At 43.8% G+C, this 27717-nt stretch overlaps 1 protein-coding gene across 4 annotated transcripts in view; it reads right to left on the bottom strand.

The window, feature by feature from the left end:
- The window catches only part of SIAH1 (siah E3 ubiquitin protein ligase 1), a 47829-nt gene that overhangs the window by 7166 nt on the left and 12946 nt on the right, over positions 1–27717 (bottom strand). The window contains exon 1 of one of the 4 annotated variants that reach the window (XM_063141089.1): positions 13161–13271. The exons of 1 other annotated variant lie outside the window; for it this stretch is intronic. Coding sequence is in view for 1 of the 3 variants with exons in the window: in XM_063141087.1 (XP_062997157.1) it covers positions 58–148 (91 nt within the window). In the remaining 2 variants the exon portion in view is untranslated. Of the gene's footprint in view, positions 1–57; positions 805–12952; positions 13130–13160; positions 13272–27717 lie in introns of those variants that run through there. 2 more of the 4 variants (XM_063141088.1, XM_063141087.1) reach the window with 2 other exon arrangements.

The raw sequence follows: 27717 nt of genomic DNA, 5'->3' as shown, positions 1-27717 counted from the left end.
CTTTTACAAATCTCACTGAGGTTCAGCGCCTAACAATGCCGGTTTAAGAATTGCTACCTTTTCTTTTGCTGGTTTTATTTCCTGGCAAACATGTATCGAGGACTCCTTTCCATGCATATAAAAAACTGAAGGCGGATTTCCCCGTCATGAGGAGTAAGACAGTTCATTGCGTTTCTCCATAGAAACAAAAACAATCCACAACAGAGCCCCCTCCTGGAAATTCCAAGGCTTGGAGACAGCCGGCGCTAACACAATACCCAGAAGGGGGCACAAATCCATGCGAGTCAAGCAGCTCCTCGAACAAGGCAAGGGCGTGGAAACCCAACTCTGCTCTTTAAGTAAAGTTTCCGAAGTAATCCAGAGTGAAAGACGCTGCAGATCCCCCAGTCTCCAGTTAGATCCACTTCGCTCAGGAAGGCTCCCCAAAATGGACTCCCAAATTTCCACCTCCACCCAGACAAGTGCTCTCTATCTTGCGCGATCTCCCGCGCGCCCGCGAGTCTGCTCAGGCGACAACTGCGCTCAAGTCCAAGAGGGAGGCGCACAGTGAAATCCAAAAGCAAAAGGAGCAACTCCCGAGCTCAGTCCGGTGCCTCGTGTGGCAAAGACATTGGCTGCAGAAGGAACCCTCTCCTGCTCCGTTCCAGCTCCCAATAAACACCAGGGAGGGAGGAGAGGCGGTGTCCCGCCTCAGCCCAAGGAGGGAAGGAGGCAGGCTGGCTGGCGGGCGTATCAGCCTCACATGATCAGCCGGACTCCGCTTGCAGCCAGCTAACGCAAGCGTCCATCAAAGCAGAGACTGCTTAGCGCAGCAAAGGAAACGCCGGGAAAAGAAGGGCTGGGCCCTTCCCTTGCCACGCACTGCCGACCCCGGTCACAGCTCGCCTAGAAGACGCTGTAGAGGCGGGATGCAAACAAGAGCCCCACCCCCGCCCCCATTCTTCCAGCGATTAAGCTGTCTCCAAAAGCAGCTGACAGAGTTCAATTACTGTCCTTCCTGCACAGCAGGATTAATATGGCGCAGAAAGCAGCAGAAAACCCGATACGCCTGAGTCAAACCAATGGTCTTCAGCCATCGAGCAAGATAGTTCACCGGTAGATCTGGATTTTCCCCTTTTCGGGAAGCATTTTGGTACCTCCTGGAATTAAATACATGGCTGATATGTTGGCACGTAGGAAGCTGCTTTGTATTGATAGTAAGACCCTTGGCCCATTTAGCTCAGTATTATCTACAGCAGTTGTGATCCAATTCATCTGGAGGGCACCAGGTTGGGGAAGACTGGTCTACACTGATTGGCAGCAGTTCTCCAGAATTTCAGTCAGGAGTTTTCCCCAGACTTACCAGGGACTGGATCCAGGCAGGACCTTTTGCATGCAAAGCATATGCTGTTCCACTGAACTATGGACCTTCCCATAAAAGGTCACTATAGACACCAAGAGAAGTATTAAAAACAAACAAACACATAGCAGATAGCATGAGCAGTAAACTCCGCTGAGATTTTACAGATACCAAAGGAGGAATGAGGCGAATCTAGACTGAGGAACTTGTGCTGATCCAGACAGTCTCTACTTAACCCAAATCCTGCACAAAGGGAAAGAAGGAGGATGCTTGCAGTCTGGGGACATACCTTGTACACTCTGCAGTCAACAAAGGCCAACAGTTACCATATACAAAATGCCTGGCATAGCATTGATTGCAACACTACAAAGTGATGACACACAGAGGAAACAACTGCAAATTCTAGATCTTCATATCACTATATCCCTAATAGCATGCTACACAGTTTTTGTATGCATACTAAACTATAACTGCATGGTGAGGTTTTTTGGGGGGATGGGGGTAGGGGAACAACACAGGTTGTAAGTGCATGTCTGGTCAGTAGACCATTTCGGGTTTAAAACAGGCCATAGCCTAAAAGGGACTGATGGCCCCCAGAAACCAGCTAATGAGTAAGATGGATACCCCCCCTTTTTTAAATCAATGGGGCCTAAAGTGCCATCTCCTTTTAGCCTCTATGTTTCTCATTGTGTTAGGCTAGCTCCAAAATTGTCCTCTCACTTCCTGTTCTCATAACGTATCTGAGAAGCAGGACAAGAAGATAATGGGTCATGTACAACACTTTTTCCTGGGACTTACGAGGTTTTGCCTATAGCGACCCTCTTCTGTCAACATTCTGATTTCCTCATCTCTTCTCTCACTTTGGAACTTTTCAGGTATGCTTCAAACAGACATACTTAGAACACACACATTAAAATATGGCAATTATTTGCCTTTATGGTGGAATATGTAAATTTTTGTGGATTGTGCAGAGGGACAGAGAGTTTAGATTGAGCGTATTTTTCTACACTTCTAAAAAGTGACTTAGGCTGCAATCCTATGCATGTTTAGACAGGAAAAGGGTCTACAACTTCTAGAATACCCCAGCCAGCATGACTGGCTGGTACATGCTGAGAGTTGTAGGACTTTTTCTATCGAAACAAGCATAGGTTCATGCTCATAAGTGACTTCATGCTGAATGCCAAAATACTATTACTGGATATAAGTGTTGAGTTCAAGAAAAAAATTAACTTATAATTAATATGATGTTATAGTTAGGACATCAACTACAAATACTGAAGAACTATTAAAAACCTCTAAAAGTGGATTTAGAAAATATGGACCATGAACATAATGAATGAAGTTACTGAAATTATACATAGATCTGAAAATACAAATGCTTTATTTTTACCCACAACTGACTCTTTAGTAAAACAATAACTTTAAACAAAATAATATAAAAATCAAAGTGCTGATGAGTTTATTATAGATTTAATGGATTATATAATTTATTAAAAGGAGTATATAATTCTTTTTAAGTCAATTTAAACTTGTGTATCAAAGTGAACAATGTTTATTATCATAATATTTGTTAGGGTGTATTATTCCCATATTCTTTTAAGAATTTTAAATGGTCTTTATTTGAATACAATTTACCTCTCTTCTTGTGTCTTGTGTGATAAAATACAAGTGACCCAAGTTTGCACAACCAAAGTAAATGCCAAAGTAAATTACCAAACTGGACACAACCCAGCAAGTACAAAAATAGGATATAGATGTTACTACACTAACATGTTAAATACTGTTTTTTAACCAAAAGGCCACCCATTAAAACACAGAAACATTTACAAAATGGCTGCTGTGGTGGGTGAAACCAGTCACAAAAAAGACTCATTTCAGAAAGTCAAAATGGTAAGGCTAGAAGAGAAGTAACTTGCCCAAGAATCTGAATACAAGGCAAAGGCAGAGCCTGAGCCCCAAAACACAACTCAGAACCCACAGGGTTTTTTCAGTATCATGCACCCAAATTCACACTCTCTATTCACACACTCCCCCACACACTCTATTCACACACTCCCACACACACTCCCAGCACACAAGATCCACTCACTCATTTCTTTCTTCAGGATCACCCCCATTTCTCTCTTCCCTCACCCAAAACATAGAGATGCTTCCCTGCTTTATTCCCCCCCCAACCCCCCAGTCAGATCACCTTGTCAGGTCATGCACAATACCTCCTGTTGCTCTCTATAGTCCCCCATTGCTCCACTTCCTTTCCTTTCCCTTCCCCATGCCCCACTTCCTCCTCCCCGCTCTGATCAAGTTATCCTTTGTCTTCCTACTTCCTCCTCTCACCCTGTCAAGTCACTGCCTGCATGAATGCCTTGGGGTCCAGGTGGGGGCCCAGAGGCATGGGGGGGGGGAGATGGTAAGTGGCTGAAAGCCAGCACTTTTCTTCTAAATTACTCCCAATTATCTGCATTTTTGAAAATATTACAGCAAACATTTTGCGGGTGCAAGCCAAAGTGTCTGAGGGTGCTGCATTTCCCACCCAGCACCACCAGTTTGTAGACCTAGTCAAAATTTATTCTAGGTATGCATTTCTCAGCACATTACAAGAGCAAATGAATGGAATTGTCTGCTGAAATGGTAATGATTCCTTTGCAGCCCACCTACCACACAGACATCTGCATGATAAGTAGACCAATATGGATTATTACAATGTTATAGATTCTTAGAATGCTTAAATCATAACGTCTTTATTTAAGTCTATATATGCTATCAATTTTCCTTTCAAAACACTAACCTAGTAATAAAATGTGTAAATGATTCACTGTCGTTTAGTTATTTTCCTACCACATAAATACTAAGGCTCAATAGAGATGATTAATGGTTTCTGCCAACTCCTATCAATCAGGAGAACTTCACATCAAGTTTCAAATTTCAGTACATGTATTAAATGAAAACGAAACGCATAATGAGGTTAGCCAGTAGCTTCTATTAACAAATATAATCCAATAATTCTATTCAAATCTCTAGTAATAGTATTCAAATATATCTGCAACCCTCATTAAAATGCTATCAAGATATTACAATAATTTTCCTCCATTTCATATTTGGTATCCATGGGTAGCCTAAATGTTGTTTAAGCAACTGTGGTAATCTTAAATAATCAGCCTCTAAAATTAAAAGTTATTAATAAGCTAACAGAACAGAATTGGAATTTATGACTAAGAGATTCCTTTTTTGCATATACAATGAATTGCTTCCACACTAAACCATCTGACCCATTTCTTCACACCATAAGTTCCTCTCTGTGTTAAGGGACTGTTTCTGAAGTCCCCCCAAATTTAAAGACAACTCATACTGCATTACAGGAAACTGCTTCCATAAGGAAGGAAGTTAGAATCCCATGCACACATCTCAGTTTGCAGATCTTTGGATTTGGGCCAAATCCTGCAAAAAACTTAAACTTATTCAGTTTTTAATAAGCAAAAATGCTGCCTCCAAAGATTTGGAAAGCAAGTACTAAGGTCTCTGTTCCTATATTTATTCCATAAAAATGTATACCTGCATCAACAGCACTTCAGAACACAAGAGCATCAAGGAACTGTTGAGTCCCTCTAAATAGCAGTTTGGAACTGAAAGGAAACCCATTTCTCCTGCAGGAAGAACAGCAAGAGAGGGTGGGAGAACAGAGCACAGGATGGCACAATTACCCCCTCCTGGGGAAATGACACTGCAGCAACAGGGCTGGACACTGTTCCTGCTATGGTTTATATGCCAGAGCAGTGGTGATGCATTTTCTCCCTCTAGAATGCAGCAGTTTAAGCAACAGCAACATTTTCAAGCCCTGTCTTTAAAAAAATAACACTGATAGGTAGTACAGTAGTACACACTGCCACTGTACACAGTGTCACCAAACTCCAATGGACTGCTAGCAGTCTATAGCACAGTAGTATTCAACCTGTTTGGAAAGTATACCACAAATCATAACCAGAATATGAGGCAGTGCTAATCCAGTGGGCAATGCGATACATATCCAGCTCCCCATGCCTTGCTTTGTTTTGCCTCTAGCCTACTGAACCAGCGGTAAAGGTAAGCTGTACAGAAGCAAACAGCAGCTTGGTATGAAGGGATGTGACAAAATGGCACAACCAAATCCTAAAGTTGCTTATGTCCCTTCTGGCACCAACATCACAAGTTGGCACAAATAGCAAAGCATACATTTTGAGTTGCATCCAATGGTGGCTTTGCCTTAATGTAAAGCACATCTTGAACAACATGGGGCATCCAATTTTCATCAATACACCTACCCATCAGTCATAATCACACAGACAAATTCTGACAGGCTCCCTTGGTCCTTTAAGGTTGGATGGATGGATCTTTTTATTGCAGAAAGAATACCGTGCTACAGATTCTACCAGGAAAGGTCCTCACTGCACTTGCTCTATGGGAATTCATTATCGCCTCCAGCACCTGTGCAGTGCACTACTGCAGCTAGCCAATCACATTGCTCTTTGACTTTTGGGTTTGTTCCCCACTACACCTAATTGGCTAATTACTCCTGCATTTTCCTCCTCCCCTACCAGCAACCTTACAGCTGATGAGGGAAGATCTCCGGACTCCTGAAGCCTCCCCCAGTAGCCCAGATCACAGCAGCTGGCCTACTGCTAAAGCAAACAACAAAGCAAATCTAGAGAGCCTCGCTGAGACTGAGCAGCTATGCAAAAAGACAGAGGGAAAGAGCATAAGAAGGGAAAGGCGGCACTTGAGATAACTGGGAGATGCCAGTGCAACTTGCAGTGAAGAGCATTGCCCTGTATTGCTATACTAGCAAACGGACCTGGCTTCACACGGGTTGGGATTGCCTTTAGGTTGATAGGACACACTGTACCTACCCTGCCCGAGTCATGCCTGCTGGCACCCCTAGGTATGGTCTCTCCACTCCATCTCCCTTAGATGGAGCTAACCCACAGCAGCGGACTGGGGACAGGCCCGTAACTTGGCCTAGTAATCTTCCCTGGCTTCAACTGTGCTTGTTCTTTTTCCATACTTTAAAATGCTTTCCCCTGCCCCCAATATTTGGGGTTGTTTTTTTTAAAAAAATGTCTAATTAACATTAAAAACATGAATCTTATATGATTAAAATCTGCCTGCTGCACTGCTAAATCATGATGGGAAGTTTGGTTGAAATCAATGAAATGGTACTGAAGCAATATATCTTTAAAAATTTAAATTTGCCACCTTTTTGGTTCAAGATTTGTCAAAATTTTAACTATGCCTAAAACCATCCCAAACAAAGGTTCAACAAATCCTAAAAGTTTCATAACAATTGGATGTAAAGTTTTCAAGTTCACTGAGGATATACAAACATTTCCTTTTATTTATTCAGATAATAATGACACATGGGTATGTTAAATTGCAGTATCTGCTCAAGAAAAAGTTTGAAATTAGGTTTATAAACATATTTAAATGTTCTGCTTATTTACCTCAATGCACCTTTCTTAAAGATAATTTTCTGTGAAAACTTGAAATACAACATACAATTCTTAATATTTGAGCACATGCTTCAGTTCTTCAAGTGTTTACAAAACTAGGCTAATGGAACTAATCTATCAGGTTACATGATGCAAGTAGTATTTACTTCATCTTCCATCACAGCTAGACTGATAAACAAAGTGGCCTTACAGATAATAACAACCATAGGAACCCATTTGAAGAGATGGTGGTATCTTCTAAAGTCCTAAATGACCTTGGCTAACTTCCATCTCAACTTTTAAGATCAAGGGGCCACACTTAAGTATAGAATCTATGCATCAAATCAAGACCATAAGAGTAAGCATTCTCAGTGAGTTTAGTATTCTACCCACCACATGAAACTCACCAAAGTCTGAACATCTTCTGGAAATGGCATGTACATTGTTTTGCGGGGGGGGGGGAGCTCATGGTCTATTACATGAATCTATTAATAAAACTATCTGTTTTTAGCTGTGATGATTAACAGAAAAAATGAACTGAAGTTAGGACTCTCATCCCTGGATTTGAGGGTTGCTCAGATGCCTAAAAATCGGAAACACTTTTTCACCCTCATGCAAGCAGCACCTAGAAACCTAATGCCAATTCTCAAAAATCGGACACTGAAAATGTCTACACTTGCTTACTATATCCCTCATCTGTCAAATCATCTATTTGATTGACTCCATAAGAATACCACGTACTCCCTCATTTTTGCAAGCTTTACACACAAAGGTCACATATGGAGCATACACCAAACAGAAAACACCCAAATTAAGAGAGAACTAAGGAATTCACATAACTAGTTCTGCATGACTTTGGACTTCTGTTTTCAAACACCAGTCTCCTGTGCAACACAGCAGGCTTTTAAAAAAAAATACTGAAGGGAGTTTCAAAAGCAGTTTGTGATACAACATCTCTGAAGGGGTCTGCTTTTAAGGAAGACATCAACAATCCTATTGGTCACATGCATGCCATTTTGAAAACATTCTTTAGATCCCAGCTGAAGTGTTCCATGTTCATTTCAGGACACCACAAAAATAGCAGTAGCACATGCACTTCAGAAGCCCGCAATTTAGAAATCACTTAACATGAAAGGGCCATGGTGCAAGTTAAGTGGCATGTCTATTAATGAAATCTTCAAATTAGTCTAACAACTCGATATACCTAAGAATTGTGCTGGTGCAAGCTACAATGAAATTAAAAGTGCCCATCCATATGCTTTAAGGATAATCTCTTATTGAACTGTACACTCTGTGTTTGTTGTGTTTCAGCTGATAGAGAGTAAAAACATTTAAAAGGTTACTCTACTTCCTGTGGTAGGTGCCAAGTCACACAAAAAATACTGGTTAATTTTTAGATGGAAGTGTTGTCTTTTCTTTTAATAACATTGGCTAATTATTAGGACATGTTAAATGTTATTCTCATTTTTTAAAAAAAAAATATGGTGTTTTTTATGACCAATCTTGGATAATATTTATATACTTTCATTTAGCCTCATTTAGAAACAATGGTTATAATCTAGTAACACTTAGATGTGATTAAGTCCTACTGAAAATGGTGCCAAGGTGGCTAAGCTGCTCTGGCCACCCTTAAGATAAGGTGCAAAATACCACTACAACCCCACCCCCATCATGGAAAAGTCCTTCATACATCTTGAGCCATGTAGCAGCTTTCCCCCAGCACCTTCTCTGCTCATGATGGTGGCTAGTGTCCTATTGCACCAGCATCCTTTGTTCTGGTTATAGATGTGTTTCATAGCATAATATCAGGTATGTTGCCATATTTAACGGAAAAGAAAGTATCAACAGCTCCTAGATCAAATAGTCTTTTTCCAAAACATTAACTTGCTAGAATGGAAAGGAACTGAGTATTTTATCAGATTCATGGGCAGTTACAATTAGAAATGGGAAATTTCCAGAATGCTGAAGACATGGGGGTAAAATGTCCCACTTCGCCCTAAAAATATTCAGAGACTTTTGGAAACCTAAAATATATGCAAATCATTATCAAGCCTAAGCCTTATTTTATAGAACACATAATTCAGAAATGGGGGGGGGGGGTTTCCCAGACGTTCACATCTCTACTTAAAACTTCCTATCCCACAGGAGCAATGGCATACATATAATAGTAATGTATGAATGAAGACCTGGGGATACCTTTTGTTAGGCAAGTTGCTGGCTATGGATAGGGTGGCTACAAAAGAGCTGGGAGATTTCCCTGGATTCTTTTCAATGGGGATAGATATCAGCTTTGAGAAGGTATTCCACCTCAATGAAGTGATCTAAGGATGGAGGAGAAAGGAATAAAAGAAAACTGCCTTAAGATCAGGTTCAAGGCACCACTGCAACCTCACCCACTTCTGAAAAAGCACTGTGTTTTGAGACAGACAGATATAGGGTAAAGAACACACTGAACTAGGAAGCTATATGCTGAAAGCATATTGGAAGGCAGAGATGCCACTCTCTGAGATCTGATTTGGGGAGTGGATCTGCCTCTTGCAGAAGCACTTACACGGTGTTCACCAATGCTCGACATGTATATTTGAAAACATCAAATATTGCAGAAACACTGTAAGTCTCCGGAGTGTTTATTTGAATAAAGGCTGATTGCCACTTTGAGCCCAGTTAAAGAAAGTTCTGTAACTTGCCCTGTAATAAGTTAAAGACAGTTCTTTAGGTTACACCATTAGAACTTTACTAAGTTAATTTACATCTTGATTAGTACAAACAACTAATTTAGTGGGCCACAAAGTTCAGTTTCTCTACCATTTTAATATAAGAATGGGATGGGGAAGGTTATAGTTATCCTGCTCTAAGCTTCTGAGCTGCATATTTTGCAATCAACAGTGCAATCCTATACATGTTCACTCAGGAATAAACCACACTAACTTCAACGGGACTTGCTCCCAGGTACATGGATAGGATTGCGGCCTTAAAACACTTTATAGCCAGTACTTCAATATTGCCACAAATAACTCTAGAAAACCATTTTTAATTTTGATGAAAAGTACTTATTGCTGGTACATTCAACAACTCATTCTTTTAACTCAAAAACGGACTTCACATACGATGGTAAACTTCCAGAGGAGTTGCCTTTTACAACACAAACTAAGAACCTTGTGGTACCTTGAACACTAACACATTTACTATGGAATAGGCTTTTGTGGCCAAAAATGCAGACTAGGCCAAACATCTACAGACTAAATTCTGCATCTAATGAAACACTCTAGTCCACCAAAGTTTATGCCATAATAATAAATGTGTTAGCCTTCAAGGTGCCACAAGACTCTTTGTTGTATGACAAACCTTTAACTCCATATATAATGATCATTTCCACATAGGAAAGGAGCAATGTGTCAAGCAGTCTCCTTTAAATGCAATTAAGAAATGGAAAACGTGTGTGGACATTCAGAAAAGGAAGCCCTTTAAATCTTTTCAACACAGACAACATGCAGTTCTGATTTGCTTTCAGGCCACTCAATCATCTCTGTACTTTCTTTTATATAATTTGTATCATCCTGCATAACTCTTTCAGAAATCACTAAAGTCTTTCAACAAAATTACCCTCACAAATCCAAGCTATAGCCATAGAGAACTAGTGTGATGTAGCAGGCTAAGAGACCATCCCTGGTTCAAATCTCACCTCTACTAGGAAATTGCAAGCCACTGGCCATGTTCAGAAGACACCTTAAACCATGGCTTTAACCATGGTGAATAAGGCTTTTTGCTTTATTCACTGTGGTTAAAGCCGTAGTTTAAGGTGTCTTCTGAATGCAGCCACTGTCTCTTAGCTTAAACCTCTCCATCTGCAGTCTGAGGATAATACTGGACAGACTTGCAGTAAGAATTACCAAGACAACATATGAGGGACTTTATGATATGCAAGTACTAAGCATTAGTATTACTTAGTTATCTCGCAAAAATTGTGCTTACACCACAGTTATTTAACTTATGCACCAATTATATTGCACCAATCATGCAATATTGATGTCAGAATACCAAAACAAACATACCACACTTGAAACACAAATGATTTCAAAGTAACTTACTTAAAAATAAGCACATAGCTTTCTGCAGAGAACAGGGAAAACCAGGTCATGGCCCCCCCAAAAAAAGAAAAGAAGAGCACACAAATACACACACAGAGGAACTTTTTATTTTAAAAGCATAAAATATCACATTATGCAATTGCCCATTTTTCTCATATCTGCTTAAACCTTCTTCAACTACATACAGATATTTTCATGCAGTAGATACATAGCTTACATCAGTCTCAGAACAGGGACAGTTTCCATTGTACTATTTTTAAAAAGAGGAAAATGGAAAGTAGCAAGAGGTGTTCTAATTTCCGCATTCTGAACTTCATCTCTTGCAAACACTTACCATGAGGCACTTTACACCTAATTTACCAAGTTTACATGATGTAACCCAGCCTTGAAGTGGCCCACATGGGCCATCATCAGAAACCAGTTCTGCGGTATAAAACGCACACTCAGCTAGAACAGCACTTCCCATGTTTTATCTAATTCCTGCACTCTACACAGCTCAAGTAATAATATATAATTATGTACTTTAAAATAATGCATAGCAATGTGAAGTAGCATAAATACAGCAAACCTAAACAGGCAGAGTCGTATAGCAAAGTGAGAGGGGGTGAAGGAGCGAGAAGCATGCAACAGGAACATCAACTGTGATAGACAGGAGAAAGGGAGGCCTGGAACATCACTACCTTTTATGATCTCTGATGAGACAAATTGTGGGTGGGAAGAAAGTGCAAGAGTCCAGAAAAAAATATGACTACGGATAAAAATTCTATGCACATTTTCCTACCAGTTAGCCCCACTGAACACGAGATTTACTTGCCTGGCTGAAATCCTTATCCCATGTACTAAGGAGTGAATATAACTACTCCACTGAACATAATAGGCCTTACTTCTGACTAGATACAAACAGACTTGTGTAATAGGTTTTGCATATAACACATAGAAAGGAGAAGTGACCCACTTCCACCACACCTTTCTTTGGAACTGCCCAGATTCCTACTCCATGGAATCAGGCTATAGGAGGAATTAGAAAGAGAAAGTAGGGAGGAGTGGATGAGGTGTTACCAGCTCCCAAGAACATTAGAGGACAAGAAAGAAGGCGCCGGGGGGGGGGGGGGCGCGGAGAAAAAAGAAGTGGGGGCGACAGTGCAGCCCAGCATTTAAGGCTGCAACCCTAAACATAGTTACTAGGGGAAGCCTATCATGCTTCTCTTTACTTCTGGCTTTCCGCCTCACATTCAGGATTACAGAACCCAGTAACTACTAGATTTTATACTTTCACAAATAAATAAAATTGGGGAAGGACCATCATGGCTTTCTTTTGTCCCAATAGCCCTGGGTTCATGCCACAGCCTTGCCTGGAACGGAGTCAGGTTAATCCAATTACGTCTATTTAACTCCTCCCGCATTCCATCTCAAGACTGTTCCCAACTGCAGACAAGTTTGGGGCAACCTCCTCCTATCCTTTCCACATCGCGCTCGACGAAGACACGGCATTCCGGCACGCGAGGCTTTCGGGCCGGCTCGCGAGTCGGCCCCACGGGAAGCCTCGGCCGGGGCTCGCTCCGGAGGCCATCGCGCCACACGGCCGCGTCACCCCCTCCGCACTTTCACCAGGGAGCGAGCGTCCCGCGCAAGGCCAGGCACGAGCGGGTCCGGGCCCACCGACGCCACGCTGCTGCGGCCTGGCTCGCCTCGGCCAAGCCCTTCAAAAACACAAAAGGCAGGCCAGGCTAGGCTAGGCCAGGCCAAGCCGGCCGGGTCCGTCTCCAATCACAAAGGGGAAGGCGGAGCGGGGCCTGCGCGCGGCGGGGCCTCAGACCCTGCACCAGCCTCCCTCTCCCCCGCCCTCTCCCCTCACGAGCTTTCCCTTCCCGCCTCCCTCCGAGGAGCCGCAGGCCTCACCGGAGTCCCTCGCCCTCCGCCCGGCTCCCCCTTCCACTCCCCCGCCGCGGCTTCTCAGGCGTTGCTAGGCCGCGGCGAGGCCTGCGCTGCAGTCTCAGGCCAACTGCCTGACAGGGAAGGGGGGGCGGCAGCGGCGGCCACATGCACTCCCTCACGCACTGCCTCACCTGTGGGCGCTGGGCTGGGCGGCGAGCCGCGGCCTGGCTCCCACCCCGGGTAGACCGCGAGGAGCGTCCGGTTGTATGAGGGGAAGGAAAAGAAGAATGGGGGGGGAGGAAGCGGGCGGGCGCAGCGTGTCTCGTGGCCTCAAACAAACAAACAAAACCCAATAAGGGACCAGGGAGAGGGAGGGGGGAGGGGGAAAAAGCGACCGACCGAACGACCCGACCGCTCCTTTCCTCCTCTACCGCCGCCGACACGGGAGGGCGCGCGCGCTCGGCTCTCCAGCGGCTGCGTGCGCACCCCCCGCGCGCGCGCCGCCGCCAGCACCTCGTTGAGGACGAGAAGGCTCTATGGCCGCCGTTGCCTCCTTCTCCTCCTCCGCCTCCCCCGCCCCTCCGCGCACGCGCAGTCGGCCCGACCTGGCGCGAGGAGTCGGTCCGGGTTGGCGGTTTCCCAGCCTTCAGCTTTCCGAAGCTCGCCTCAGCTTTGGCTAAGCTGGAGCTCGGGAGCGGGCGGGGAAAGAAAGAGAGCTTTCCTCGTCGCTGGGCTTTCTTTCTCGGGAGGCCGCCCGGGCCATCCCCAAGCAACGCTATAGACACATTTATATAAATAAAACAGGAATTAACAAGCGGGTGTTCGCGTTTCTCTCTCTCTTTCTCTCTCTCTCTCAAGAAAACAACATAATGCAAACGGCCACAGGATCTACACTACTGTTTTAAAACGGTTTATAACAGTAGTGACAGCTGCTGAGGCCCAGAACACACTTCACATATTAAACCGTTTTCAAAGTGCCATAGCCTGCTTGGAGGAGTTCAGTCCTGACGGCCTCCTCTTGACGTGTGGTCTCCTTTAACTCACCAGGACTTTACAATAACATTCTTAACGCTCAGAGTAATAGGTTGTAATCCTGAATACCCCCAGAGTAAGTCCCATTGAAGTAAATGGCGCTTACTTCTGAGTAGACATGTCTAGGGTTACGCTGTTTGGTAGCCCTCCCCAACCTGGTGCTCTCCACATGGGCCCTGGGGGGATCCTGGATGTTGTAGTCTGATACACCTGGAGGGCACCAGGTAAGCCTTAAGAACCTAAGAGGAACCACGTTGGATCATCTAGTCCAGCACTGTTCACACAGTGGCCAACCAGCTATCGACAAAGGACATGGTGTAACAGCACCCTCCCACCCCTGTCCCCCAGCAACTGGTTCGCACAGGCTTACTGCCTGGAATACTGGAGATAGCACAACCATCAGGGCTAGTAGCCATTGATAGCCTTCGCCTCCAGGAATTTATCCAACCCCTGTTTAAAGCCATCTAAATTGGCAGCCATCACTGCATCCTGAGGTCGTGAATTCCGTAAGTTAACTGATGTGATCCTGGATTATAGCCAGGAGAGATTAGTCCTGGGGCCAGCATCAAGGGTAGGCCTGGTTGGGCACCTGCTATGGCCAACACCCCAGGCCCAGCATTGGGCAAAAGGCGGGATACAAATAATAATAATAATAACAACAACAACACCCCAGCAGGAGCCCACTGACAAGAGCCCTTGGAGATGATCCTCCTCTTCTCCCATTGCACGCTGCTTGTTCAGCTGCCTCTCGCTCTGGCCCAGACAACAGTGGTGTTGAGAAGGAGCAGGACATGCATTGCCTGCTTGCTATCTGCCTGTCAAGCAAGCAAGCAGGAGCAATGATTAGAGAGGATGAAGACCAATAGCAGCTGGTGACAGTGGCAGTGAGATGGTAGACTCCCTGAAGGAAGGGACCCATTGAAGTGGTCTTGCCCAAGGACCCTCCAAAACCTGGAGCTCGCACAGGTTAGATCTCTTCAACGTTAGCGTGGGGGGCACTCATCTGTTGTAGGAGAGGGGCTGTGCTACGGGCCCAACCCCTGATGTCACGTTCCCCCCGATGTCCGCTCATGGGGCATGAGTGTCAAGGCAAAGCTACCCCAGACATCTGAAGTCATTATTTTTAAAGTATTAAAATGGTTTAACTTTTAATTGTAAGGTCCCCCTATTTGAACAGAAAGGTGGTTCATACATTATTATTATTATTATTATTATTATTATTATTATTATTATTATTAAAATAATAATAATAATAATAATATAGCCACACCTTCTCCTGTTCCTAATTCAGTGCATGAGTGCCCCATACTTGTGTACAATCTATGAAGAGGGCTGTTGTAACAAGGAATTCTGAGAGCCTACAGGGTGGGGGATGGAGAAGAAAATGGGGGGTCATCCTATGTGCCTGTAACAAGAGAACACCATCACCTGCATAAAGCAGGACCTAAAAAGTCTTCTCTTTCATCTTGATGGGAAAGAATTTGTCTTTTATAAGGGCAGATATTGTGCTACACTTCTGGGTACAAATGAAAGAAGAGAGGAGACAACACTTTTACACTTTTTATCCCTCTGGTAAACCCAACAGGGTCAGTAAATTGCCCTCCCATTCAGCACTGGCCCTCCCATTAGGCAAACTGAGGCAGTTGCTTCAGGTGCCAGATGGTGGTGGGTGGTGGCAGCAAGGTGTTGGAAGACAAAGTTATTTATTTATTTATTTATTTATTTATTTAAAACATTTGTATCCCGCCCTATATCACGAGGATCTCAGGGCGGCATACAGGGCGGTGTGTGTCATGTGGCCTGCCTTGAACTCCTTAAGCTAGCCTGTGGCCTTCAGGTGTGGTGGAGGATGCTATCCCTTTGCTGGTGTTGAACAAAGGTTCAAGTGCCAGCTTTTGTGCATGGAATGGGAGGGGACGCCCATGTTGTTCTTTGCTTCAGGCAGCAAAATTTATTGGGTCGGCTCTGTGAGGTAAATTAGACTGAGAGGAAGTATTGTTCATCTGGAACTTGAATTTGCACCTTGGCAACCCAGCAAATCAATGGGTTAAATGACAAGTGGTTATTCTAGAGTAAAAATGAAAAAAGGATGCAGCGGATAGCTACATTTTTAAAGTAATGTCTGTTTTGGTCCTTAGTTACCCTCTGTGATGATCTTTTATTTGGAAAAGTGGATATAAATCATGGGTAATAGACAGTAGACCAGGCTGTGATTACAATGCTCATTCCTCCTCTTTGCCTTCCTTTCCCTCCACTGTTGTCTGGGCCAGAGCAAGAGCAGTACGACAATGGAATCAGTTACCTAGGGAGGTTGTGGGCTGTCCCATGCTAGAGGCCTTCAAGAGGCAGCGGGACAACCATCTGTCAGGGATGCTTTAAGGTGGATTCCTGCACTGAGCAGGGGGTTGGACTTGATGGCCTTGTAGGTCCCTTCCAACTCTGCTATTCTATGTGCCTTTCCTCAAACCAAGTCAGCATTCCCTTATCTCACCCATTTATCCAAACCATTGTTGGCACTACCGGATGGAGGGCCCCTAGTGCGCTTCCAATCAAAAGGCGTTGTGCAGTTACACCATCTTTTCCTTCTTGATGGATTTTTTTTTCTGGTAAGAAAAAAAAGGTGTGAGAAGCAGAGGGAAAACAGGGGAGAGTTTCAAATGAAAGGTGATTGTGTTTGGACCCGCTTCCTAAAATTCTGTGAGTGAGGCAGGGTGATTGAATAACAAAAGCCTCATCTGGAAGCTGGGAGCCCTCTGAGTTAGAAGTTTGGGTTATAAGCCCAACATCACACTCTCCAAATGTCCCCTTGGTTATAATACAAAGAGGCTGCTCATTTAGCAGACCTAATTTGCATATTTGTAATTGCCCTGACCTCCGTACCTCCTGCCTTGGTGCTGTCCATTTTGGCGTTATGGTTCCCTACTCTAATGTGTGTTTGGGCAGTGAGTGTAAAACGAGGGGAAATATTTACAAAAGTAGGCGATGTTTCAACAGTCTCTGCTTGAGCCTGACTGCAGAACTCTTTTATCGTGAGAGTACAACACTTCCGAAATTGGCAAGAAATGGAGGGCAAATGAATGAGCCGCTTTCCAACTGTGACTGAGACTTGGCAGACTTGCCTGGATGTTCCTCTCTCTGTTTGAGGCGGGGAAGTGTTGGGAAACTGGGTAGAGATGTTTCAGTTCGATGATGAAATGCAGCCTACATGGCAGAAACAGGCATGCCCAGCCAGGGAAACTGGGCTGGGTAGAATCATAACATTGGAAAGGACCTTGGAGAGCATCTAGACCAATTCCCCACTCAGTGCAGGATCTGTATCGTAGGATGCAGCTACAGCATCCTTGACAGATTGTCCATCACGCCTCTGCTAATATATAAGGTGCCTGAAAGCACGCCACTATATAAGGTGCTTTCAGGCACCTTATATATTAGCCATTTAAAAACTACTGCCTTCTATTTATTTGTGTACATCAGGCCTCTGCTTACATACCTCCAGCAAATGACAGCCTACGTCCTCCCGAAGCAGTCTGCTCCACTGTCAAACAGCTCTTACTGTTAGGAATTTCCTCTTAATGTTTAGCTGAAATCTGCTTCCCTGCAATGTCCACCCACCAGTTTTAGTCCTGCCCTTTGGAGCAACAGAGAGCGGATTCCCCGCTCCAAAGTCGGAGCACTATCTCCAACCTCGGATCTGGGAATCTGAAGTATCCTGTAGCCCCTGAGAGGTTGTCTAGGGGGCATAGGATTGCTCCCTGCGTTGCTTCAAGAGTCAAGACTGCTTTCTGTGGCAGGAAGCAATGCATACATTTTAAGAAATAATAATAGGCATCCATCTGGGAGTTCTTAAAAGAAAGTAAATGTGAAATTGCTGAACTTCTAATAAGGGTGCAATCATATTTCTTAGGATGTAATCATATGCATGTTTAGACAGAAAAAGCTCCTACAACTCCCAGCATGCCCCATTTTCTGTCTAAACATGTATAGAATTGCATCCTAAGAAAATTATACAATTATATTCTTTACCAGAGGATTGGAAAGCAGCCAGTGCTACAACAATTTTTAAAAAGGGATTCAGAAGGGATCCAGGAAATTACAGGCTGGTTAACTTGAGAACTTTTCCAGGTGAATTGGTAAAAAGCATTATTAAAGAAAAAATTATTGGGCATATAGAAGAACAAGTGTTGCTGAAGAAGAACCAGCATGGCTTCTGAAAAGATAGGTCCTCTTGCTAACCTTTTAGAGTTGCCAGTATGCATGTAGATGGGATGATCTGGTAGCCATCGTTAAGTGGACTTTCAAAGAGCTTTTCATCATGTCCCTCACCAAAAGCTCCTGAATGAACCTATCAGTCATAGAATAAGATAACAGGTTCTCTTGTGAACCATAAACTTTTTTTTTTAATTTACAGTATTTTTTTATCATGCTCCTCACCCAAAAATGCCTCCAGTGCAGCTTACAATCAGTCAGCGAATCATATGGTCCCTGCCCACAGGCCTACAATCTAAAAAAAGAAGAAGACATGATACACAATGAACAGGGAATGGGGAGGAAAAAGAAAAAGAACAAAAAATGGAGAAAAATAGAAAATGTGCATTATTCTAATGTAACTGATTTCACCAAAGCAGCAAGGAGCATTTTAACAGCTTTTAGCACTGCTATTTTAAATCTGTGTTGCATTTTAAGTCTCCGCATTGCTGCTAGTTTGATTCTGGTTGTACTTTTATACTGTAGTTTTAAGCGTTTAAATTTGATCTTGTATTTTACGCCCACTTTTTGCGGGTTTTCATTTTTTGTGAATTGCCCAGACAGCTTCAGCTATTGGGTGGTATAGAAATGTAATAAATAAATAAACTCCCCCAAAAGACGTTGTGCATCCAAGCACCGAGGAAGCCTGAAGCATATTGTTCATTGCTATGAACACCTACAAAGACAATATTTCACAGAAGCCTGGTGTCTTACGCTGTTAAACACGGGAGCTTCCTTTTCCCCCGTAAAGTCACCATAATAATATTATCCCGGTCTCATGAGACGCATTTGGGAAAGTGCTGTCTGTTCTGCAGAAGGGATCATTCAAAGGAAGTTAATACAGTGGGATTACGTTAGCCATCCAATTCAGGGATGGTAATATTGAGCTTTGCCAAGGGTCTCTCCCTAATTCTCCTTATTAAAACGGCTGCTTTCTAGATAGCTGCCGTGTCGTACTACATTGTCCCCAGAGAGTTGATTCTGCAACTGGCGTCCTCCTCGGAAAAGAGGGGGATATCTATTCCTGACTTCCAGCCAAAAAGCACTCTGGATTTCATCTGTGCAAGGTTAAATATATGTCCCAAAGTAAGCACAAAATTAAATTCAAAAATCCCTTACGCTTTTCTCTTTGGAATAAATGTCAGGCCTTTCTCCCCCACTTTTTTATTATTATTATTATTAAAAAACACACAAATAACTCTTCTGGAAGATGATGCATTTATAGCTCTGCCTGGAAGAAAATTTATCGCTCGTCAGCTGCATAGAGATATCTTCTTCCAAAGTATTTTGATCTCTGTGTGTGTGTGTGTGTCTGTGTGTATGTGTATACATGTATACGTGTGGGTGTGTGACATGGCAGCAGGGTGCAATGAGCCAGTAAACGGCAATCCTTTGTAGAAGCCCTGCCCTTGCTTTCGGTGGATACTGCTGAAAAGCAAATTTCTCTCCAAATGAGCTGAAGCTGGCGCATTGTCTGAACATCTGCGCAGAGTAAAATAAACATCCATTTCAATGATCTATGGAATAAATCCTGCCCGAGCTGGCCTGGAGGGGATAAGAGGAAGCATTACGCAGCAGATATCCTCAAGCATGGGGTGGGTGGATGTGTACTCCTCTCCTGCTGGCTCACTTCCAAACCACCAATCCGTACCAAGAAAGAGAGAAAAAGCTCTAGGATGGATTTCTCCGAAGCTGGTGCCCTCCAGATGTTTCAGACTTCGGCTCCCATCCTCCACAACCAGCATGTCCAATGGTCAGGAATACTGGGGGTTTATTTTTATTCAGTTACTTATTTACTTGCGAAAAACGTTTCTATGCTGACCAATAATAATAATAATAATAATAATAATAATAATAATAATAATAATAATAATAATTTGTTACCTGCCTCTCCCTCTGAATCGAGGCGGGGTACAACACAAGTAAAAACACCATGAAATACATACAACTAATTCAAACGTTTAAAACCAGTGCATCATTAAAAGCAGCATACCATTAAAAAAAAGGCATCTTAAAATCCAACTGGGTAGGCCTGCCAGAAGAGATCAGTCTTTATGGCTTTCTTAAATTCTGGAAGACTGTTAAGTTGACGAATCTCTCCCGGTAAGCCATTCCACAAACTGGGAGCGGCAGAAGAAAAGGTCCTCTGGGTAATAGTTGTCAGCCTTGTTTTTGTTGGCTGGAGTAAATACTTCCCAGAGGACCTGAGTGTGCGGGGCGGATTGTATGGGAGAAGGCAATCCCGCAGGTTGGCCTAGACCCAAAAGGTTTTAAAGGTGATAACTGTAAGGGATGGGTGAATGGAACTGGGGCTGGCCTGTCTTTTAACGTGTTAATTTTATTGTTATGGTTCATAGGAAAAGGGAGATAAGCGGTCCATCTGCATGGGGGAGAATGGTGATGCCAGGAACCGCCTGAGGCATGTCCGCCCAGCCTTGAGAGACATTAACATCTCAGGCGGAGGTGTGAAAGATCTACGTATGAGAAGCCAAGGGGAGGGGGGAAGGAGTTGGAGGAAAAGAGACTATAAAATATACTTGTGGGGGGAGTTCAGCGCGGCTGGCTGACTCCATGGCTGGGTGATGTATGAACTGTAGTTTTAGTTTTCTGGCTTCCTTTTTCTGGGTTCTTATATATATATGCATGTTTTAATAGTTTTAGTTGCTAATCCCATGTAACCTACCCATTTCCTGAAATAAATGGTCTTAAACCTCCAAATTGTGAGCTGTGAGCGTTTGTTCTGGGGATCTGTGCTAAATCCAGTCCAAGGGCCGGCTTTTGCTGGTGCGTGCTCCTTTACAATAACCAACACTTTATACTTTGCCCAGAAACGAATTGGCAGCCAGTGAAGAGATTTTAAGACTGGTGTAATGTGGTCACCCCTAGGTGTACCGGTGACCAACCTGGCTGCCATATTTTGAAGTAGTTGAAGTTTCCGGACTAGGCACACAGGTAGCCCTATGTAGAGCGCATTGCAGAAGTCGAGCCTTAAGTTGAAGTTCTCTGGGCGGTCTACCACGATAAAAACCATAAAATGCAAGCTGTACTCCAAAGCATCGGCAGAGAACCAGGTTGGGGAGGGATGCTTGAGGTTCATGCTGTCAGGAACTAATGAAGAGAGGGGCCGTGTATGATGCTCCGGTAGGAAAGGTGAGGTGAGAAGGTGAGAAGTTCCAAGGTGAGAAGTTCCAAGGGTGCAGCACTTACCCTGGTTTGGTTTCCTTTGGAAGAAGGTCACTGGAGATTTACTGGCTCTTTGCAATAGTTGTATTCTATTTACAGATAGGTTTATTTATTTATTTATTTATTTTATTTACAATATTTATATACCGCTCCCCATTGAAAATTTCGGAGCAGTGAACAAGATAAAATAAAAACAGAATAAAACACTTTAAAATAGATTTTAAAAGAAGCAAAATATACAGTGAACCATGGCTGCTAAAAACTTTTCTTTTTCCTAAAGCTTTTAAAACTTGATTTTGTTCTGACTTTATACTGTTAGTTTTACCCTACCCAGTGCCTGTTTACCCTACCCTGTGCCTGTTTACCCTACCCTGTGCCTGTTTACCCTACCCTGTGCCTGTTTACCCTACCCAGTGCCTGTTTACCCTACCCTGTGCCTGTTTACCCTACCCTGTGCCTGTTTGCTTTCTCTTCCCCTCCTTATTGTTTTATCATGGTTTTATTAGAATGTAAGCCTATGCAGCAGGGTCTTGCTATTTACTGTTTTACTCTGTACAGCACCATGTACATTGATGGTGCTATATAAATAAATAAATAAATAAATAAATAATTAAGGAAAGGCTTCCTGGAATAATGATGTTTTCAGGAGGCGCCGAAAGGAATACAAAGTTGGCGCCTGCCTGCCTGACCTCCAGAGGCAGGGAATTCCACAGGAGGGGAGCCACCACACTGAAGGCTTTTCCCCTGGTGGACTCCAATCGGAGGATGGGTCTATGTGGAACCACCAAGAGCATGACCTCAGTAACCAGGCAGGTTGGTAGGGGAGAAGGCTCTCTCTCAGGTATCCTGGTCCCAAGTTGTTTAGGGCTTTGTACACAAGTACAAGAAACTCAAATCTAGTCCAGTAGCGAATAGGCAGCCAGTGCAGTTCCCTCAGCAGAGGATGAGCATAGGTGGAGACACACAGTTTAACCACTCCCAATGGAAAGCCAATGTTTACTGCTCCCCTATCAGCTCTCCAAATTCTAGTCTGGCTGTGAGGTTACCAGTGCATGGATCCCATCCCCACCATCCATTCACTTGTCCTCTTCCTCTGCCCAGAAGGAGAAGGCAAGGCAAGTACAGGGTGCTGCTCCATCTCTCTGCTCTTGTTACTGCTTGTATGCTGGGACAGGAGGTGAACAGTGAGGAGCAGCAAGGCCAGGATACTTCTTGGTGGGCAGTGGGGCCCCTGCAGAGGAATGGGCCTCAGCAGGTGCCCAGTGATGCCAATCCATGATTACGTTTTTCTAGTATATCTTTAACCTCTCAGCACAGGATTGGTTATGGCAGAAATAAATGAATATACCTGACTGCTGGCAGATCCTTTGGCACCGTGTTGAGGTGCAGCTTGGACAGTAATCCATTATACAAGAACGTGGGTATTTCCAGCGTATCGCCTTTTTCATCCGTGAGATGTTAGTGGGCAGGCTTCCCCAACCTGGTGCTTTCCAGACATTTTGGACTTCAAATCCCATCAGCCCCAGTGGGTCAGGAATGCAGGGAATTGTAGTTCAAAACATCTGGAGGGCACCAGGTTGGGGGAGGTTGTTAAGAGGGTAGGCTCCTGATCAGTTTTAATACCCGTCGGCTCAAATTTTAATTTTTGTAGGTGTTATCTAATAATGGCTGGGGAAGGCAACGGCAAACCACCCCGCTATAAGGCCTGCCAAGAAAACGTCAACGAAAGCTGGCGTCCCTCCAAGAGTCAGTAATGACTCAGTGCTTGCATGAGAGGTTCCTTTCCTATCTCATCAGACTGCTCCTTCAGCCTGTAGCCTCTGCCCATATCATGCCTTGTTTTTTAATCTTCTGATTATTATTGCAGAAGCTCAGTTTTTTGAAACCCTCTCAGAAGAGCCAAGTCTGGAGGTGGTGGATGCTGAAACCTCCAACCCTACCGAGGTCTTTGAACTTAATGGGGAAACTTAATTGGTTTCAACTCTGAATCTTCCAACTGTGGTGCATGGCGGGGTGGGGAGAAAAGAACAGAAACAGACAACTTTGTTACCTGTAATTGAACTGCCTTAGTTGGGCGCATACTCCTGTATCCTCTCTGGAATAACTGCGGGGCAGCAAAGACAACAAAGCCCAATATCTGAATGACGCTAAGTTAAGTTCCCCAGTTCCTGCAAGCTTTTGCTCCCTTTTCCTTCTCAGGGCCTACTGGCTAATGAGATGCTCGGCAGGAGGAAAACAAAAAATAAAAGAGAAAGGGAAGCACAGAGATTTTTTGATGAATTAGCAGGGACTAGCGAGACGTGGATCTGGTCTCGTGCCGCAGACAGGAAATTAAAATGTGATCAGATTGTGGCTTTGCCCTATTAACCTTTTGTACGGAGAATTCCTGCCGGTTAATTCCGATTGCAAGATGCACAAGAAGGAGTCTGCACTGGCTTGAAAACGGCAGCAATAACATTATGCCACAAAGCAACGTAGGGCTGGCGGGTTTTGGAGCAAAAAGCTGTGCGATGTTTTCAGGCAATCTGGAAACCCAGCACTTCTCTTATTATTATTTTTTAGAAATTATGCCCAGTTGATGTGTGGAGTCAAATGGGGGAAATAAACGAGGAAATAAAGGAAGCAAGGAATGATTGAATTCTCTCCTTCCCCTCTGAATAGTTGCACTATCTATGCAAGTCCACTCAAAAGTCCCACTGAGTTTAATGGAACTGATTTCCAGGTAAGTTGGTCTAGAATTGTAGCCGATAGTACTTTTCCACTAGCAAGAGCAATTTCCCTTGTCAGTGCAACCTTATCCATGTCTACTGAGAAGTAATCCCCACTGAGTTCAATGGGCTTTACTCCCAGGTAAGGATTGCAGCCTAAAAGTGCAATCCTATGCAAGTTTAGATAGAAAAAAATGCTGGGGCATTCTGGTAGCTGTAGGCCTTATTTTCCTGTCTAAACTTGCATAGGATTGTCCCTAAATCATCTTCCTTTCTACTAAATCTTTCTACTAAATCTACTCACTGACTTAACTTTGGATATTTAGAAGGGGCAGTTATGATCATGGATGGAATGATCAATCCACTACCTAATCACTGATTCACTCTTAGGCCATAGCTAGACCTAAGGTTTATCCCAGGATTGTCCTGGGGTCAAACCTGTTCATCTAAGTGCCACACAGGGCACCCAGCGCTCAGGCAGGGACGAACGCAGGATGATCCTGGGATAAACCTTAGGTCTAGCTACGGCCTTGGCCATGTGATCCTTGAATGCACATATTATAAAACTGCACAAGGCTGTTGAGCAAGAGACACTTTCACATGGAGGGAAGCACCCTTATTTGTCATCTTCAGCGTTCCAGAAAAAAAGACTCCACAGTGGAATTAAGTGTTAAAACTAGGGCAGTTGCTGTATAAAACCTCACTGCTGTTTGCCGCAGTGAGAAACTTTTATCTGGAACACGGAGACTGTTGAAGGGGCGGGAGGAATGGAGGCAAAAACCCATGATAGCTTTATAGTCTCAGGTTTAAGAGACAAACAATGGTTACGTCTAAGATTGACTTGTAAGTGCCTGAAGCGAGACAGATGATCAACGTGTGTGAGTTGTTGTTGTTTTTGTAATGATAGCACAGGAGTCTAAATTTAAACTGCCAGGTGGGAAGAACTTGCATGGATTTTAAATGATGCCATATCTCACATTTATGAGCAGGCTTTTAAGAGGAAAACTATTTCTCAAGTCCATGACCAAGAGTAGATGAATGTCGCACGATGGAAACACAGACGACAGCATGAGATGAGAAGACATTGCCAGTGATGACTTAGGAATAAGGCTCCCATATACCCAGTCAAACTACTGATCCATTTAGTATGGTGGACATTGACAAGCTGTGATTCTCCAGGATTTCAGAAAGGATTCTTTCTCAGCACTACCTGGAGAGGCCGGGGATCGAACCTGGGACCTGAAGGATGTAGAAAAGGGCAATTAAAATGATCAAGGGTCTGGAGCAGCTGCTCTATGAGGAAGGGCCGTAGCTCAATGGCAGAGCACCTGCTTTGAATGCAGAAGTTCCCAGGATCAAGTTCCAGTGTCTCCACGCAAGGCTGGAAAACTCCTGCCTGAATCCCTGGAGAGCAGCTGCCAGTCAGTGTTGACAATACTGGGCGAGATGGACCAAGGGTCTGATTCAGTATAAGGCAGCTTCTTATGTGCCTATGAAACGTGACAACACCTGGGATTGTTTAGCTTAGGAAAAAAATGGAAGGAAGGAGAGACATGATGGAGGTGTGCAAAATCATGCATGGTATGGAGAAACTGGATAGGGAGAAATCATTCTCCCTCTCTCCTCCTAATCAAACCCGGGGTCATGCCATAAAGCTGATAGGTGGGGGATTCAGGACAGACAGAAGCACTTCTCTGGCATTCTCCACCACAAAACGTAGTGACGGCCATCGATTTGGGTGGCTTTAAAAGGGGTTGGACAAATTCAGGGATGATAAGGTTACTAGTCCTGATGGCTATATGCTATCTCCTGGATCAGAGGCAACAACAACAATAACAACAACAACAACAACAACAACAACTTGTTACCTGCCTCTCCCTCTGGATCGTTGAGGTACAACACAAATGCAAACCCCATAAAATACATATAACTAATTAAAACATTTACTAATACATTATTAAAAGCAGCGCATTATTCTGAGTTAGTTGCTGGGGAACACAAGTGGAAGAAGGCTCCTGAACTCTTGTCCTAGTTGTGGGTTTCCTGCCAGTAGCTGTGTGAACTAGAAGGACCCGTGATCTGGTTCAGCATGACGCTTCTTACGTTCTTTTGCTTGCAAAGCACCTGCTTCCCCCCTGAACTATGCCCCTTGCTTTTAGCATCTTAGACAAACCTGGTTACCTGTAAAGTGTTGGAGGCAGTCATGGGGGAGCCTCTTGGTAGCAGCAACCTGCCCCCCACCCTGCCAGCATGCAAAAGGTCATGTACCAATTCGTCTGGGTAGAAAAGGGTTGGGTGGATTGGTTTTGGTGGCATGAACTACCTCCCCGTTGTACTTAAACTTGGAATCCCATTCTTCCCTTTCCAGAAGAGGAGTAAGAAATGGCTTTGCTCTTGACAGGCTTTCAGTTCAGCACAATTGGGAATAACTGAGCCTGCTCCAAACTTGTTAACTTCAGATTCTTGGCAGTCTCCTTGAACGGAAGATAGAAGGAGCTGCTGGCAGGCCAGTCAACAGCTTTGGCATGGAGTCCTTTGACTGGGCCTCAGATATAATCTGTAGTCCTGGGAGCTTCTTTACATGAGCAATTTATTGCATGCTCGTGACTGGTCATTCATGGCAGTTTGCGGGTCCTTTACAAGATGTTGTCAACCTTCATGACATCTCCTGCACTTTCCTCCCTTTATCTTGATTTCAAAAAGATCAAAGTTAAGCTGAAATAAATATTGACACGGCATATCGGCAGTGTGTGATGCTGGGCATAGCACTATAATACAGTCACTAGATGGCACTGTTTCATTGAACATATAGAGCATTGCCGAGAAAGGAAGTTTTCAATGCCAAATCATGTGTTTGCCATCTATAGGAGCCCATCATAAATCCAGAAAGACTCCAGAAGAAGAAAGCCTAGTAAAGATGCAGGATTTGTGCTTAACGTAGAGAAGCTGTGAATCTTCAGCAGTCTTCCCCAACCTGATGCTATCAGATGTCTTGGACTACAACTCCCAGAATTCCCAGGAAGCATAGCCAATGACCATGCTGGCTGGAAATTATGGGTGTTGCAGTCTAACACATATGGAATGCACCAGGTTGGGGAAAGCTGGTCTACAGGTTGCATTTATTTATTTATTTATATTGGTCCTTCATCCTTCTTGTCCTGCCCCAAGCTTACTAACTACCCAGAATTCTTTCCCAGCATGCCAAACCAGACATGTCTTATGGCCAAGATTAGAGCTTTATCACACCAGCATTATACTGTGCAATCACAAAGGACTCTGAAGTTTTCCAGTTTATAATCTGCTTTGACTGTGAAGTACTCCCATGCATCCTGCTTTAATTGTGCTATAAAGGGAAAAGAATCAAGCTATTTTGGTACTAGTTTTCGAGGGACTCATTTGTTGTTTTCCGAGCGGCCACTGGGGGCGCAAGAGCAGGATTTGATACGTTTAAAGAATAATTAAACAAATGCTTACATCTGCGTAAGCTTTAAAGATAAAGACACCAAAATTGGCACAGTAATAGATATTAAGGAGAGCTTTAAGCATACCAAATTTGAATTAGATTGGGTCATCCCTTGATTTTTAATGTTTTTTTTACACTTCCCCCCTTAAACCCTTTGCAAAGGATCTTAGGAGTGCTGCCACCCGGGGTGTGATTTAGCAGCAACAACAACAACACCAGCTTAGTGCTGTAGGGGATAATTCGAGGGAAACTGGTACATGGGATGAAGCTATAGTCTTTACACGTAAGCACATCCCCTTTCGGGGGATTAGATACCAAAAAAGCA

Source organism: Elgaria multicarinata, chromosome 14 (assembly GCF_023053635.1).
Source record: "Elgaria multicarinata webbii isolate HBS135686 ecotype San Diego chromosome 14, rElgMul1.1.pri, whole genome shotgun sequence".
In the NCBI taxonomy this organism is placed as follows: domain Eukaryota; kingdom Metazoa; phylum Chordata; class Lepidosauria; order Squamata; family Anguidae; genus Elgaria; species Elgaria multicarinata.
Note: the sequence above shows the minus strand (reverse complement) of the source record. Positions and strands in the feature narration are given on the sequence as shown.